Source organism: Montipora foliosa, chromosome 12 (genome assembly GCF_036669935.1).
Source record: "Montipora foliosa isolate CH-2021 chromosome 12, ASM3666993v2, whole genome shotgun sequence".
In the NCBI taxonomy this organism is placed as follows: domain Eukaryota; kingdom Metazoa; phylum Cnidaria; class Anthozoa; order Scleractinia; family Acroporidae; genus Montipora; species Montipora foliosa.
Window position 1 is genome coordinate 24,008,597 of NC_090880.1, and position 15,000 is coordinate 24,023,596.

General features: G+C 39.3%; 2 protein-coding genes across 6 annotated transcripts in view; both read left to right on the forward strand.

Moving 5' to 3' along the window:
- LOC137979256 (symplekin-like) overlaps window positions 1-15,000 on the forward strand; it is a 203,657-nt gene that overhangs the window by 112,714 nt on the left and 75,943 nt on the right. The window lies entirely within an intron of this gene.
- Window positions 802-15,000, forward strand: part of LOC137979257 (keratin-associated protein 9-1-like) — a 14,353-nt gene continuing 154 nt past the window's right edge. Inside the window, exons 1-5 of one of the 5 annotated variants that reach the window (XM_068826476.1) lie at window positions 802-922; window positions 7,773-8,296; window positions 8,705-8,941; window positions 11,399-11,674; window positions 12,984-15,000. The exon at window positions 12,984-15,000 is cut by the window's right edge and continues 154 nt beyond it. In XM_068826476.1, coding sequence (XP_068682577.1) covers window positions 835-922; window positions 7,773-8,296; window positions 8,705-8,941; window positions 11,399-11,674; window positions 12,984-13,349 — 1,491 coding nt within the window. In that variant the 5' untranslated portion in view covers window positions 802-834 and the 3' untranslated portion in view covers window positions 13,350-15,000. Of the gene's footprint in view, window positions 923-961; window positions 1,057-1,340; window positions 1,475-3,605; window positions 3,709-6,849; window positions 6,918-7,772; window positions 8,297-8,704; window positions 8,942-11,398; window positions 11,675-12,983 lie in introns of those variants that run through there. The other 4 variants (XM_068826479.1, XM_068826477.1, XM_068826478.1 and 1 more) reach the window with 4 other exon arrangements.

Consider the following 15,000-nt stretch of genomic DNA (forward strand, 5'->3'; position numbering starts at 1 on the left):
TAAATGGCAAAAGACATTTGCGTTTTTTTCCTGTTATGTATAATGGCCGGTGAATGAGAATTATTTCAAGTGATGATTACCACAGGCTTTTCGTTTGCCACACACTTGCACCCATATGTGTATGGGCCGGTGGTATTTGGGGAAAAAGATCTCCTTGGTAATTCACCTAAAGAGACTCTCTGGCCATTTTAAACACCACTAGAATGGTGTATTTTCCTATTTACTGTTTCATATGCCTCTTTTTCTTCTGAGGGGGTCCTTGTTTTCCGGGTTACGTCATCGATATTCGTTATCCACGTTCCCATATAAGAAATAAATGGTTGAGGTTGGACTTTAATTATCTCAGTTTAGCTCTAGGCAGAAGAATCAGTCTCAAGCTACTAGACGCGTCGTTTTCGTGAGTTATATTGGTTTGACAGCCGGTGCTTAGGAGCTGAGGAGTATATTAGCATAACTATTAAAACTCTTCGTGAAAAATTGGTTTCCCCACCTGCTAATAACGGTCTACGGTTGTGTTTAGGCTTCCCCAACGCATCACGCCTTAGGCTAGTTGTTGCATTTGTTGTTTAATTAACACACTAACTATGCATATATTCACTATTGTAAACTCACCTTACAGTTATTTTATAACACAAGCAAATTGGACATACTCTCTGTTAAATTAAAGAATGTCAGTGATATTGATGTATAACTTCGTCGTTTAGTTAAATTACGATGTTTCACTTCGTCTACGTCAAGGCACGCGTCAGCTGCTAAAGCCGTTAGTTTAATTTTGTCCTCTTTTTTTGTGTCGTCAACTTTTTCGATTAACTGAATTTTCACCCCTGGGAAAATATGGAAATATCGTGTGCACTGATGCAAACAAGAGGGAAGCTCGATGTTATCACCATATTTTGCCTGGCAAGGATAACACATAAAACAGGTGCTTTCTTCTGATTTGTTCAAATAATGTGTGACAAGAGTGCAGCCTCTCATTGTTAGAATAATAAATATTGGGTGATATGATCGTTTCCCCCCGCGACTAGGGTTTTAAACACGTCGGGACTTTCATTGAAGGTAGGCTTACAAACTCCGTTCTTTAAGTGCCAGTGTTGCTCACTGAATCGTGTGTGTGAACTTCAATTTATATGCAGTGCGTCGATCTATGAATGGAGGCATTATCTTGACTTCGGTGGTCACTTTTGTTTTGCACTAAAAGCGCCCATGCATTGCAACTGAAAATATTTCACGCATGAGACGTTTTGAGTGTCTCCACGTGTTTTTAAACAGCCGAAACATAAAACAAAGCTGATGGCGCAAAACAAAGCGGCAAATACAAGCAGGTTGGCGCACGCGAAAAGTTTGTTCGTGCAGTGTACAAACACGAATCCCATACAAAGATCTCCTTGTCATGTTAATCAAATTAATTGAAAGGTGTTAGCATAGATGCCGTTCATTTTACTTGAATTAACACCTCGGAATGCTGATTGTCCAGGTGAGTTGAAGCACAAGTCGTAGGTGATAGTAAAATGAACATTTTACTGATCAATAAGATGTCAATAGTTGCCTTTTTGGCGATTTTCTTTTAAGGACATCAATGTCTCGAAGGCGTCAATAATTATCCTTCCTTTCTCATCCCCAGTTTTTCCAATGTGAATTTTAACGACCAGAAGAACTTATCTTTCACTGGCTGGAAAGCGAGCGAATTAGTGAAGTAGATGATAGCTTCAGTTTAGCCCGAAGATATAAAATTTCGTATATCTGAATGGTGGATGCCGAATATACATGAAATTGAAAGTTAGACATTTGCTTACCTGCATGACTGTGCATGATATTTCTTGCTTATATTAGATGAAGGTTATTGACCGGGTAATAACGGGGACACCATGCCATGTAATCGAGTGAAATATCTTGAAAGCTTTTCTTTCAATGCAAATGGATGGTTTAGAGGAAAGGTTATTTACCCCGCCGTCATAACCGCGTACGCGTATAAAGATTGTACATGTATTACTCTAGCATAAAGGTATATTTAACTTTTTTACTTGCTCTGGGATCTTTCCGCGTGTTTGCTTTTTTGCAGCGCGCGATGGTGTATCGTAACAGGCTAAATTTATGGTGGTATTCTTCTAAACACTGTTCAATTGATTTAGAGGTCACATCGAACTCGAGCTGTTCGAAATCATTACAAACTTATTAAAACAAAAACAGTTTTTGACACAGTTTGCAAGAAAGAATTTGCACATGGCATTAACGTGAACAAATTTTAGAATTAAGGGAACGAAGACGGTTACGTTAACGGCAACGCCAAAAAATAATTTGTTTAATCTTTCTGCACGTGCGTCACGCATTTCCGAGTACATTTCTTTACTGCACATTCACACCGAAAAACAACAACGTGAAATCACTAGATTTAAATTAAGGTTTTGACGACGAGGAGATTATGCAAAATTTAGAGTTGCTATTTTCTTCATTTTAATTCCTCATCACTGACTTATGCATCGGTGCAGTTAAAACAAAATTCTCCCATATTGTTCAACGTGAACGAGATCAAAAGGTCTTTATTTAACGATTCATCCTAAGGTGGTTGTTAAATACAAAACGACACTAAGTCCCCTACAGCCTGGACCTTCCTGGGCGGTTGTTGTATTAAAATTTACAACTTCTTTTAAACATTACCCTTTAATTTGAATTTCCCGCGGCAATGACAAGATGACAACTGCGTTCATGTATTGCTAAGGACCGAACCAAGTCTACTCATATGTGGCTGGAGAGCCGATCTCTGACAAACTGGCAATGAAATTAACTTCAAGGTAGACGATGCAGCTCTTCAATATCAATTGCGCTAACAATGACATCTACAGCAACAGCGAGTTTGCTTTGTTTATGCGTGTTGACTATCGCAATAGGAAATTAAAAAAAATAATGAGTAAAGTGAGGTTTCAAACCAGTGCAACAATATATTTAAATTTAATAAGCTTAGTTGACTCTGCAATATATTTTACTGCATGATGATGTGACTATGCAATATATTTAATACATTTACCAATCCTCGTACAAATTTTAATGTTATTTCCACTTTGGCTCATGATAGTTATCTAAAATGAACACAATTGCCTCTCAAAAAATCGTTAGGTCTCGGTAGGGAAAGTACAAGATTCACAAGACTTTTATATGGCTATCAAGCAAGTGTTATCAGTTGTATTGTTCCAATTTCCATTTACACGCAAAATTTAAAATCGCTCTAAATAAAATCTCAGCTTAATTTGAATATATTATTGACATATTACTGAGATATTTTTCAAATGTTGTCAATTTCAGCCTTCAGTTTTTCTGTAAAAAAGACTGTTACGGAAAAAATGATTTGTGCAATTTTAGTCACACAAAAGCACGCTATGGAATGGTTATGCCAGTTGCGGAACGAAATGTAGTCGTTTGTACGAGATCGATGCGCAAGTCGTTAACAAATAGTGGTATTGGTTCCGCGAGTCATCCTTGCGGTGCGTCATATGTGACAGAGAACTCTTTTCAAGTTGCGTCAGAGCCCGTGGGAAGATAGGACAACATTTACAGCTAAGGAAGTACCTGCCGAGTAGAGTGAATAATAATATGGGTTTTAAAGAAAATTATCGTTCTTTACGTGCAACACAAATTTTAGCCGGTTCATTTCTTTGCTGTGCTCTGCAAAACAAACCAAGTTTGAGGTTTTGATGACAACTTGAACGTGTAACAGTAAGTCACTAATTTTCTATCTGAAAGTTCTTTCAACGTGAACGAAATCGGGAATTATCACGGAAAACTAACGACCGTGCAAAATTAATTTCAAGTGACGTTCTGTCAGAAATTACCGGGTCCCTATCAACGATACTTAAAAATCTCTAAGGGGATGTTTCGTAATACTGAATGTTTTTGTCGAAAACAACAAGCTACAGAAGATGAAAAATACCTTTGGTGCACTATTAAATGTGATCTTGGATTCAAACGAAACTACGACTTTTTTTTTTTATCCAAAGCGTTTTTTGTCTCGAGATAAGTGCGCAAAAGGCGCCGGTGAAACTGGTGCATTGAACCAATCATACATGTTTTTGTCTTCTCTTGATCCCAGGATCTGTAAAGACTGAGAACGCCTTAATTAATTTAAAGTGGACTTAAGGGATTTTAAGAAAAAACGCCACAAAGCAATTATATCATGATTGGTTGAAGGAGGAAAAGAAATAGCGCCGCACGCATTTTAGCACATCGTTTTGCGGTACTCTGCATATCAGCGACGTGAAATCGCCAAATTTAAGGTTTCGACGACAAATAATTCAGCCACATTGTATGACGTGAGCATTGTAATCGCGAAAAAGTTATAACTGTGCATGCGAAGTTATATTTTGAGATGACATTCTAGTCGACATCGCGGTCACAGCTTTTGAAGTCTTTTTTTCTGAATTTTGCCTAAGCAAGACGGCTGGATGAATGTACTTCTTAGGTGGTGGATGATTCAGAGATACCAAGAGATATCTCTCTTGGAGATACTTCTTTGTATTCAGTTACGGGGGTTAACAATTCCCATCTAATGAGTAGATTGTTTAGAAAGATGCAGAACATACAGCAAATTTGTCGGTTGCATCAAGAAAACGACAAGACTGTTAGCTTCGGAATCCATTACATGGAGTTAATCCTCGTGTCGATTCGTTTACTGTAGTCATAATTTCTCACGAAAGAACAATGAGAGCACGTGTTAATCGGTAACCAGGAAGAAGTCATTGCCCACCATACATTTTTTGCTAGTCCATAATAACGTTGGACTCCCGATTCAACTCTACAACACTGCGAATCGCCTCCTTGTCGGTTTGGGCTCCTAATCAAATTTTGATTTGTTTGAGTAGTTTTTAGTTTTCAGCATATTTAAGAGGATTGCCCGTGAACTAGCTTCGTAGCTGAATGCATTTCCGCTGTAAATAAAGTATATTTACGTGTTTATTCTCTGCTCATGTGTACTTTGATAATGTCGAATTCTGTGAGCCAAGGGTCACCTGCATGAACATAAGTGACGTATTGTCAGTGTTAATCTAATTCATCATTTAACTTCGTTTTTTCCTCGTTTACCACGATAACAGACACGCTTTACCAATGGAAATTCCGTAAACAAAGTTTCAATGTTTTGTGAACTCGGTCAACCACATGTATCTAAGACAAAGACATTATAACTATTTTCCGTGTTCGTCTCTTGGGTCTACATACAAAAGTTAATTTAAGATTCAAATGACGGTTTATTCAACGAATTTGTCAGTTAAAGGCCTTTACTGTTTTTTGATTTTTTTTCTCCTGTGTTACAACCGTTCGACAATGTCAAATGATATTGCTGAGAAAGATGACGGTGTACTTGAAAGAACCATTCGAAAATAGATTAAGGTGGCCAATAGATCTGTGAGTAGAAACACACGTTCTTCTTCTTGAAAAAGTATATTATAAATATCTTAGAAATGTTGATTTAAGTCTTGCCTTCCAATAACTTTAATGTGGTAGGAGAGAGATGGAAAATTGAAACCGATCAAGGAGACCGCATTGAAAATCAAACAGGTGAACAGATTTCAGAAGTATTTTTAACAGTGTCTGGGCGTAGCAGCTTAAAAAAGTAGTAGATGATCAGTTGCGGTCGATGTACAAACAGTGACTAATTCAGCATCAGTAGGTTGTCTGTGAATGAAAAGAAAAGAAAAGAAAAGAAACCTCGCCATTAACTAATCTGCCCAGGTCAGTTGCGCATTATGACAGGAGCAAGATAAAGAACTAAATTCAAGTCAAGTCGAGGTCTCTTTCTCGCGTGTCTCAATCTTCTCCTAGGACGGCTCCTCCGCGAAAATACTCGCTCGATAGCCGAAACAAGTAAGCCTGCTCTCTTGTCATCCCTAAGTCAAATGAAACCTTTCGAAGACGGAGAAGACAAGTAGGTTACAAAAACCGCGGCTTTTCCCATACAAGATTTTTTTAGAAAGAACAAAATGTTAAATACTATCTAAATCTCGGGTCACGGTGTTTGATGTAGTAGAGGAAGAATTCTAGTAGTTTGTTCAGTTCTCGTCTTTACAAAGCCGAGTGGGAGGTTTAGAAAAATGGTAAACACACCAGGTTCAAACTCATGGTTGCTTTCCTTAGGTTTTACCGCCGTGGCAAAAAAAAATAAAATAGATCAGTATAACGGAAATTTTGGGTTATGTTGCTTTGTAACGCAGCAACCATATTCAAGCAATCCAACGACGTACATGAGAATGTGCTAATTCGTTTTTGTTGTTCGTGCTGATGACTCGATTCATGTCCCTTGAATTGCTGGAACTGGCAATAATATATTAGGAAAATTAGTGTCGAGCGCAGCTGTGTGATAACTGGTATAAAGCAATTAGTTAATTAGCATTGTGTACGCACTGAAGACGTTTGAGCTCCAGTCCAGAGGCCCTAGTCCAGCAACTCCTTTTTGACTACTCAGTTCGCAATCCCTCATACTTGCCGAGTCAATTTAATTTGATTTTGTTTTCCAATGAGCGGGGAGTCAAATTTTAGCACTGGAATTTTGCTCGTAACGATAAACTCAAAGGCTCGAGTGAAATGAACAATGTTCATTGTGCATCACCGAAACCATATTAACTATGATTAAACAGCCAATTTCCTCAGCCCAGCTTAATATGGTTCCGTTTTTTCATGACCGTCATCATTTTGGAAATTCTGTATGAACTGGGACGACGCAAGTCATTGCTATTATATACAACCTTTTTAAAATTGCCAACTACGAATATTGTTCATAAACAAACTAATTACCAAAACCACGAGTGGAAATAAACAAAACACACCTGGTGAAAGGCGTAATTAACATAAGAACCTTAGCAGGGGGTTGACTACCTCGTCGTTGTGAGAGGACAGACCAAAATAGCGCGCTAGAAGGAACACTACCGGCCTCGGTAAGCCTTACTGTAGGTTGATTTTGTTTTCCAATGAGCGGGGAGTCAAATTTTAGCACTGGAATTCTGCTCGTAACGATAAACTCAAAGGCTCGAGCTTATGAGTATTAGTTTTGTCACACCTAAGGTGTTTAAGCAGTTTAAGCTTGAAATGAGATAAGGTCTCCTAGCAATTTTTCTAAAAATATGCACAAAGGAACTCGAATCATCAAACGAAAGGAAGAAAATACAGATTTCTATCAGTTGCTAGTTAAGTTTACACTCAACTTTAAAAATACATTTTTTATAATGAGGACTTAAAGCCCAGTTTAAATGACTATTGTGAGAGAATATTGAGAACGTCCCTTACCAAAGAACAAAGTTTAGAATGGTTGCTTATTTGCTCTGCGCTCAAACAAATAGAAACAGCTGCATAAACTTGTACTGAAGTTCGTTTTCTTGTCTAAAGATTGGTTGAATGTAGTTCTCATGAGAAATAGGTACAAAAGTACACGGCCACGTCCGCAAATATTTTGACGTTCAAACTACTTTTTTGTTTTCTTTGGAAAAGTGTCAGAATAATATTGAACAAATAAGGTGTCTTTTTCAATTTTTTTTTTCACGTTTAACCCTTAGATAATATTTTAAATGATGCATCAATCAAATTTTTATCGTGAATTATTTCAGTATGCCGATTCAGAGTTCATAATGGAGATATTGAGCAACTACAGTAACTATGGTAACAGCAAAGGTTACGCCACCAAAAACTGAAATGCATGCAGCAAGCATTTCCATTCATTTGCAAAACAACAACCTGAAATTACCAACTTATGCAAAAAACAGTAAATTTAATTTTAATATAATTTAATTCAACAGCGTTCCTATCGATTCAGATATTTCGCCAACACAGTGGGACAATCGGTATCATTGGATTTCACTTCGTTTTACAGCTAAAGAAGAGAATGGTTTTGTTACTTTCTTCATCCTCAGTGGTTAAGTTATCATTGTTTCTTGCAACTGTAATGAAATCAGTAGAAACAAAGACTGAAGTCAACCATTGCAAACTTTCTTCAGCTGCTGACGACACTTGTAAACAAGAATGCAACAAAGACTGTGATATGACATGCTCAAAAGCTAAATCACCGCTCAAGTCATGTGACCAAGAATGCTGGAGCGGCCGATGTGACATGCGATGTGTAACCAAGGAGACGTGTCATCAGACCTGCGAGTCTTTTGCAAAATGCTCGGGATCAATCTTTTGTAAAACCTCGAACTGTACTCAGAACTGTGACGTAGGGGCCTGTGACATGAGCTGCAGATCGTCTTCTCACTGTAAGCAGATCTGTAACGAGGGATCGTGCAAGCTTAAATGTCCAAAAACTGGAGATCATTGTAAACAGGTGAGTAGTTGTGAAATTGCTTCTTGGACATTCAAAGTTGAAAATAGATTGGTAAATATCCTGAAACTCAGCTGATTTAATGACAACTGTAGCGAACGAACTTACAAAGTGACATAGAGCAATCCGTTATTGGCGTAATCAGTCACCGCGATATCGTCACAACATCATGGGTAAATAATCAAATAACGCTGTCACAGCGCAAAGCAAAGGCATGCAGCCTATGCTAAAGCGAGGGAAAATGCGAGGTAGCAAGTCGCAGTTATTCTTTTAGCTGGGTGGATAAATACGTGCTTTCTCGCTCTACTGTAAAATACGATGCAAAATAAAATCGTGTGTCATCATAACGAATTCAAGATCAGAGCTCATTCGAATGTGCCTGTCTGATCAATATTTTTCTCAACACACTAGTCTTGTTGGCTTGGCCATTGTCAAGCAAGCTGCAATGCCAAACGCTCCTGCAACCAAGATTGCGACCAAGGCAACTGTTCGCTGAGATGCGCCTCGGACGGATGCCGACAGTATTGCAATCGCGGACAGTGCAAAATGAAATGCAAAACAAGAGACGACTGTTCTCAGCATTGTTCATCGTTTTTCAAGACTTGTCCATTGGTTTACTGTGAGAGCAAAGAACGATCCTGTAGACAGGTGAGAGAAATGTCCATGACTTGTGACATCATCTTTCTCTAAGGACCTCTAAGCATACTCCACTGCACGACCGACACCTAGGTGAGTTAGGTGAAAAATGACGGCAATTACTTGTTCTTGGGGAAAATGTAGTACACCAGTATTGTTTAAAGACACTCTTTATAACGGGTACACGTTCAGCTGGAATCAACGTTGTATACCTCAGAAAGAGATAACTGAGAACTGTCTCTTTTCCAGGCTCGTTTGGAACAAGGGCAGAAATAATTTTATCCAATCAAATACGCGTGGTATTTTCGAGAAACGAGACTGATCTCTTGATGTTAGACTTCTCTAAAGCCTTCGATAAAGTAGCACACAAACTTACTTAAACTAGAGTACTATGGTATTCGTGGTCCAACTTTAGCCTGGATAGGGTCTGGCTAATTGACCGAATGCATAAATGGCGGCCAAAAATGTATTCTTTTGTTTATGTGCTAATGAGACTCACTAGCCTCGCTCTAAAGCAACATTTCTTTTATATTTTGTCCATGCAAACGAGGCTAGTGAGGCTCATTACTGGGTTGCCTATGGGCAAACCCAGTCGAGGTCTGCGTTTCGTTTGTTTGTTTTCTTTTTTTTCTTTTTTTTAATTTTTTTTTTCCGTGTCGGTAAAAGTCTTGCCTGTCACTCCCCTGGTAAGTGGTGTCTTTGTGCATAGAGCCTTCTGCGCGTATTTTCTTAGGATCGAGAGGGTAGTGGAACTGCGTAGATTTCTCTGGTGGACACAGTAGAATCATTAACTTAGCCTGCAATGGCGTCGAAAGTCATGTAACGCGAATGGCGTTTTAGTGGATCCTTAAACAAAATATACCCTTATGGAGCTCAATAATGGAACGTCAGTTGGATAAACTAGGCAGGAATCTCAAAAGCGACGAGTACTGGACTTCGACAACAATCTATCGCCCGTCGAGACGAAATCAAAGTGAGTTGTATTTACCTGAAGTACATGGTAATTTGACACGATTGAGTTTCTTGTCTTCATGCACGCAATGAAATAGGAAGAGGTTTTCGCCTCTAAGAGCAAATATGTTGTTTGTTTCAATAAATGTTTCGCTGGAAAAGGATTCTCTGCCTTTGTGAATTATAATATCATGTTGTGTATTGAATTTTCGAGCTTAAGGTTGAAATGTGATGCGGGAGAAGTTTTTTAGTATTGCTCTGTAAGCAGGAAGGGTTCACAGGCCTGTTGGAAGCGTGCTTGAGTTTCAACAAAATGAGCCCCAAAATCAGTGAAAACTTGTGACGCAGATGAATAATAAAGTAGCTGCTATTTCCAAAATGATGGAATTACCTGGTGATAAATAACGTCGTACGCGTCTTGGAGAGTAAATTTTGACTTTGCATAAACAAGAGTTGGGCGATTGTGATCTTTGTTTTGACTTCGCTCATTTCATTGTCAAACTTTATAACACTTGACAGAAAAAGAAACTTACAAAAACCCGGTATCTTGCCATCATTTGACACAGATGCTTCACTGTTTGGCGAGTAAACATGCCGCGGTAACTTAATCACGGCGCCCGCTGAATTCCGGCCATGTCACTTTCGATTTTGCAATTTACTTCAACGTAGCAAAAATCTCCCAAAATGTTTGTCGCTGATCGTAACTTTTTATATTCTATATTCACGGTTCAAAATTAATGTTGTTTTCATGTCGTAAATATTTTATTCTCGATCGACCGTCCGGGAAACTTCCTTCTGCTCTCTCTGAAAACTATGTATCAATAGTTATTTGCTTTTTCATCAATATTTGTTTTGCATAAAGCAAGCTAACAAAATCTGTACCTTGCTGAGTTCGCATTTGTTAGCGTTAATAGTATTTTCGGTCAGATGTTTCTGTTTTTTGTGAGGGGTTTATTGTTTTGGTCTCCCATCCTAACACTAACCCCGCGAAACAGGGCTTGACTTCAGTGAAGTTTATTATTACAAAGCTGCTCAGAGGGCACACTTGTGGTGAAAGAAGTTGTGAGGGAACTTGAAAATTATCAACATGTCAGCCCAGAAGCCAATGTTTCTCGCTTCTCTTTTATTTGTTATTCTTCAGAGACTGGAATGCTGTATTTCAATACCACACAATTCAGTGCCTTCTGATTTTCTGTAGCACGTACCACAGGCAACCCAGTGTATGCTTCACAGAAGCATCTCGTTAGCACATAAACAAAAGAATATATTTTTTGGCCGCCATTTATGCATTCGGTCGATAGCAAGGGCTCCACAGGTGGTCCTCGAAGGCGAGCACAGTTAGAAGTCTTTGTGAAATCTGCGTTAGCGTTAGCCTATGAGCTTCCCATATACTCTTGCGCGTTAGGTTGCGAGCATTTTTCTTTTCTCCTGGCGGCTAACAAGCCTTGATTTTTTTAGCAATTATTTTTCGCAATGAAAGAGTAAATTTATGTGACGTGCTATTGACTCCCTCCATAGTTAGGCGGAGCAAAGACGATGGTAATTCGAGCCCAAGTGGGTTACCAGTACTGTATCAACGGTAACTGCAAGCAAAACTGCGCTGCCTCTTTCAATTGCTACCAGAGCTGCAAGGGAAGCTGCAAGCAAAATTGTACCACCGGAGACAAGTGTGAACAATCGTGTGGCCTTGATGGAAAATGTCAACAGTCGTGTGACTCCAAAACATGCCAGCAGCGATGCACGGAGGGTGGAAACTGCGACATGACTTGCAAGGCTAAGGATCAATGCATACAGGTATGTTAGCTACCTCTCTGCATTGAAGGAGAAAAGGCTTGCACGGCCGTAGCGGCATAGCTTGGTCCATCGCAGGGTTAGCCCCAATCGTATGTGCCCCGAACCAATTTATACACCTGGGTGACTGGGTGACGAGATACCATGTGGAGTAAGTCTTCTTGTTTAAGGAAGCAACACTTTAAGGTCCGATTCACACGGTACCGAACGAATTTTCCACCGATTGAAAAAATTGACCGGCCATTTCGTTCGCACTGGACCGTATAATATTTTCGCTCTGTTCACACGGAACTGACGAACCGGATTAAAGCTTAGCTTTTTTCAGTGGTTTTACCATCTGTTCATGCGCAGAGCGCTAATTTACGAAATCCAAAAAGGCGTGAAAAAAGAGAAAGGCGAACGAAAGTAGCTGAGGTTCCACGCATCCATGCAACCACGCCTTTGCCGTGCAAACATTTAGACGGTCAAGGTGTTCACAGCGCGCCGGTTAAATTTTCAACCCTACCGGCTGAAAATTCATCCCCGATCTGGGCGTTCAATTTTTTGAACGGCGAGGCCTCTATAAACTTTCGTACGTTTAGCGTGGTTCCATGTAAATGAAACCCCTAAATGCACGAATTTTCAACCGGTAGAAAATTCGTGTGGTACGGTGTGAATCTGACCTAACAGAGGGATCTCGAACCAGCCAGCCTGCGGCCGGGAGCCCTGCACGATATTACTCCACCGTGCCTCAATCTTCATTGATGGAGCTTCAGAGAAATTAAGGAGACAGAAAGAGAGAGTAGACAACTAGGCCGGGCTCTGTGAATTCTCAGAACGTGATTTTAGAAACAGATGTCATTTTCCCTTAACGTCTTCATCGTGATGACTTCATATAAGCTTACCAGAACGCGTTAACATCGCATTGGGTAATGCCGCCACCTTTTCTTTTTGCTTGGTCTTAGGCGGATGTGTCTGGAAATATGATTCCGTCTGTATTTTACCTAAAAAGTGGCTTAACTGAAATTCACATTCCCTGAGAGCCGGACCAAAACATTCCTCTCCATTCGAACCCTTTTTTATTATTTATTCCCTACAAAACTCCTTCGCGATAGAAGAGTCTTTACGCCTGTCCTGGTGACCTTAGTTGACCAAAGACCCGGGGATCCTGGGAAACTGAGACTGGAAAAAGGGAACAAAAGATATCATTTTTGTATGCACAGCTCTATGGTCTGTTCTCAGGCAAGGACCTATTTCAATTACTCCCCACTGTGCATGATCAAACTTTAACTTTATCTCTGAATAAAAAAATTCGTCGTTTTTATCTCCATAGCGATGTCCCAAAGGAGGGTGCAAAAGTATGTGTGACTCACCATCGTGCGTCCAGCTCTGCAATTCCGGAAATTGTTCGTTGGAATGTCACGGCTTGAATTGCCTGCAGAATTGCACCGGAGGTGGCTGCAATTTGACTTGTTTTACAGATGCAGACACCTGCAAACAACACTGCCCGGCTAACAACTGCACCATCTCGAGAATTCAGAGAACAAAACAAAATAATGTGGTCTTTTTCAAAGCTTCACCGGGCACGCACGAAGTAACAACCGATGACGTCAGAACTTCCAACGGCCGAAGAAGATTGTGGGATAATTTGTTGGGTGTAAAAATCTTATGCATCATCATGATTTCCTTTATTTATTGAAAACAGCCAATGACTTTGCAGATTCACGATTTATTTGATGTCTTCTGGAAATCAACGACTGACGAGATATGTCCAAATTTAACGTTCATTTTAAGGACGCAAAAACATGTACACTTCGATAATTTTCAGCTTTCTCGTGTAAATATAGCAACAATGCCTCACTACCCTTGTCGGGAAACAAGGTATCTGAAAGTAACGAAGTTCCATCGGGACTGGTGTGACAATCTTGGTCCAACTTTTTTACTGATCGATCCTCTTTCCCTTTGTTTCACAACGCACGAATTCGCTAGGCTTCACATACGAACGTATCCAATGGAAGATATTCCCTTCCGCGCAAGACAATTATCACGTACACAAGGAACAGATTTCGCCCGGTTTGCGCCATCTCCAAGGGTCACTTGAAAAAAAGTGACAAAAATGGACAAAATATTGAAGATTAGTAATTTAGATAGATAGATAGATAGATAGATAGATAGATAGATAGATAGATAGATAGATAAATAGATAGATAGATAGATAGATAGATAGATAAAGCGTTTATTAAAATACAAATCGCAGTCAAAAGACTGAATTACTTGTAAAAACTATTTACAATAAGTTAATAACATGTAAAATACAATGTAATATAATATCCTAAACTCAAACTTTTTTACGAAAGCTTACACATCTCAGAGTTATTAAAAGTATAAAAGTATGAATATAGTATAATACGTAGCTAAAAGTTATATTAAGATCTCAACAACTGAGAGGCGTAATGCATTATAAACGAACTTGAAAATCTCTTTGTCTTACAAAGTGGAACTCTAAATTTTCTGCTCTTCCTAGTTCTGTAGGTTATGGCATTAAGCGGCGGGAGAAGGTGATGGAGTTTGTGCCCCTTATTATCGACTATTTCCATGAACAGTTTGCATGAACAAACCCCCTATGGGGAGCGGTCAATCAAGTATGTATTTGTATTTGTATTTTGCATTGCGCAGACTCACCGGGGCTTCACAAGCGCACCAAATGAAAGGTATTCCTTTCCTTTTTTCGCAAGACGACTATCACGAACACAAGCAACAGGTTTCGCACAATCTCTTTCTATGCAGGTATAATTCTTGCAGACGAAAAAAATGGAAAATTGGCCGTAGCGATCGATATCGACTGAAATGAATACTTAAGGGTTATTTGTCGTTCCACGAATCCCAATAAAGAATGATGAAAATCTCTGCAAAGTTAACAAAAATTCCCTGGAGCGAATTAAGAGCTACCTTAAAATTTTCCAACTGTAAAGGTCTTAGCCTGCTAATCACTTTCCAGCAATAAAAATTGGGATTCACCGAGTTCGTTTTAAGATATAAACGTTAAAAAGCAAAATATAGCGTATTTCTAGACGGCTCTTTTGTTTCCATGGTAATCTATTACGTAACATTAACAAGTGCACCTTGTTAAGCAATGATTGGTGTTTCAAATGGCATCATGACATTGTCTTTATATGAAACAGTGCTGTAGAGAGAATCGTTCTTGTTAGACATTCACTCAGAATTGCTGGTGTGAGCCACCAAGGCTCGGGAAAAAACGGCGTTTGCTTCGACATCCGTTTGATTTTGCTGAACGATAGTTTGAACGATGTTGACTGCTGGGGTTGGGAAACGATTTCAGCACATCATTC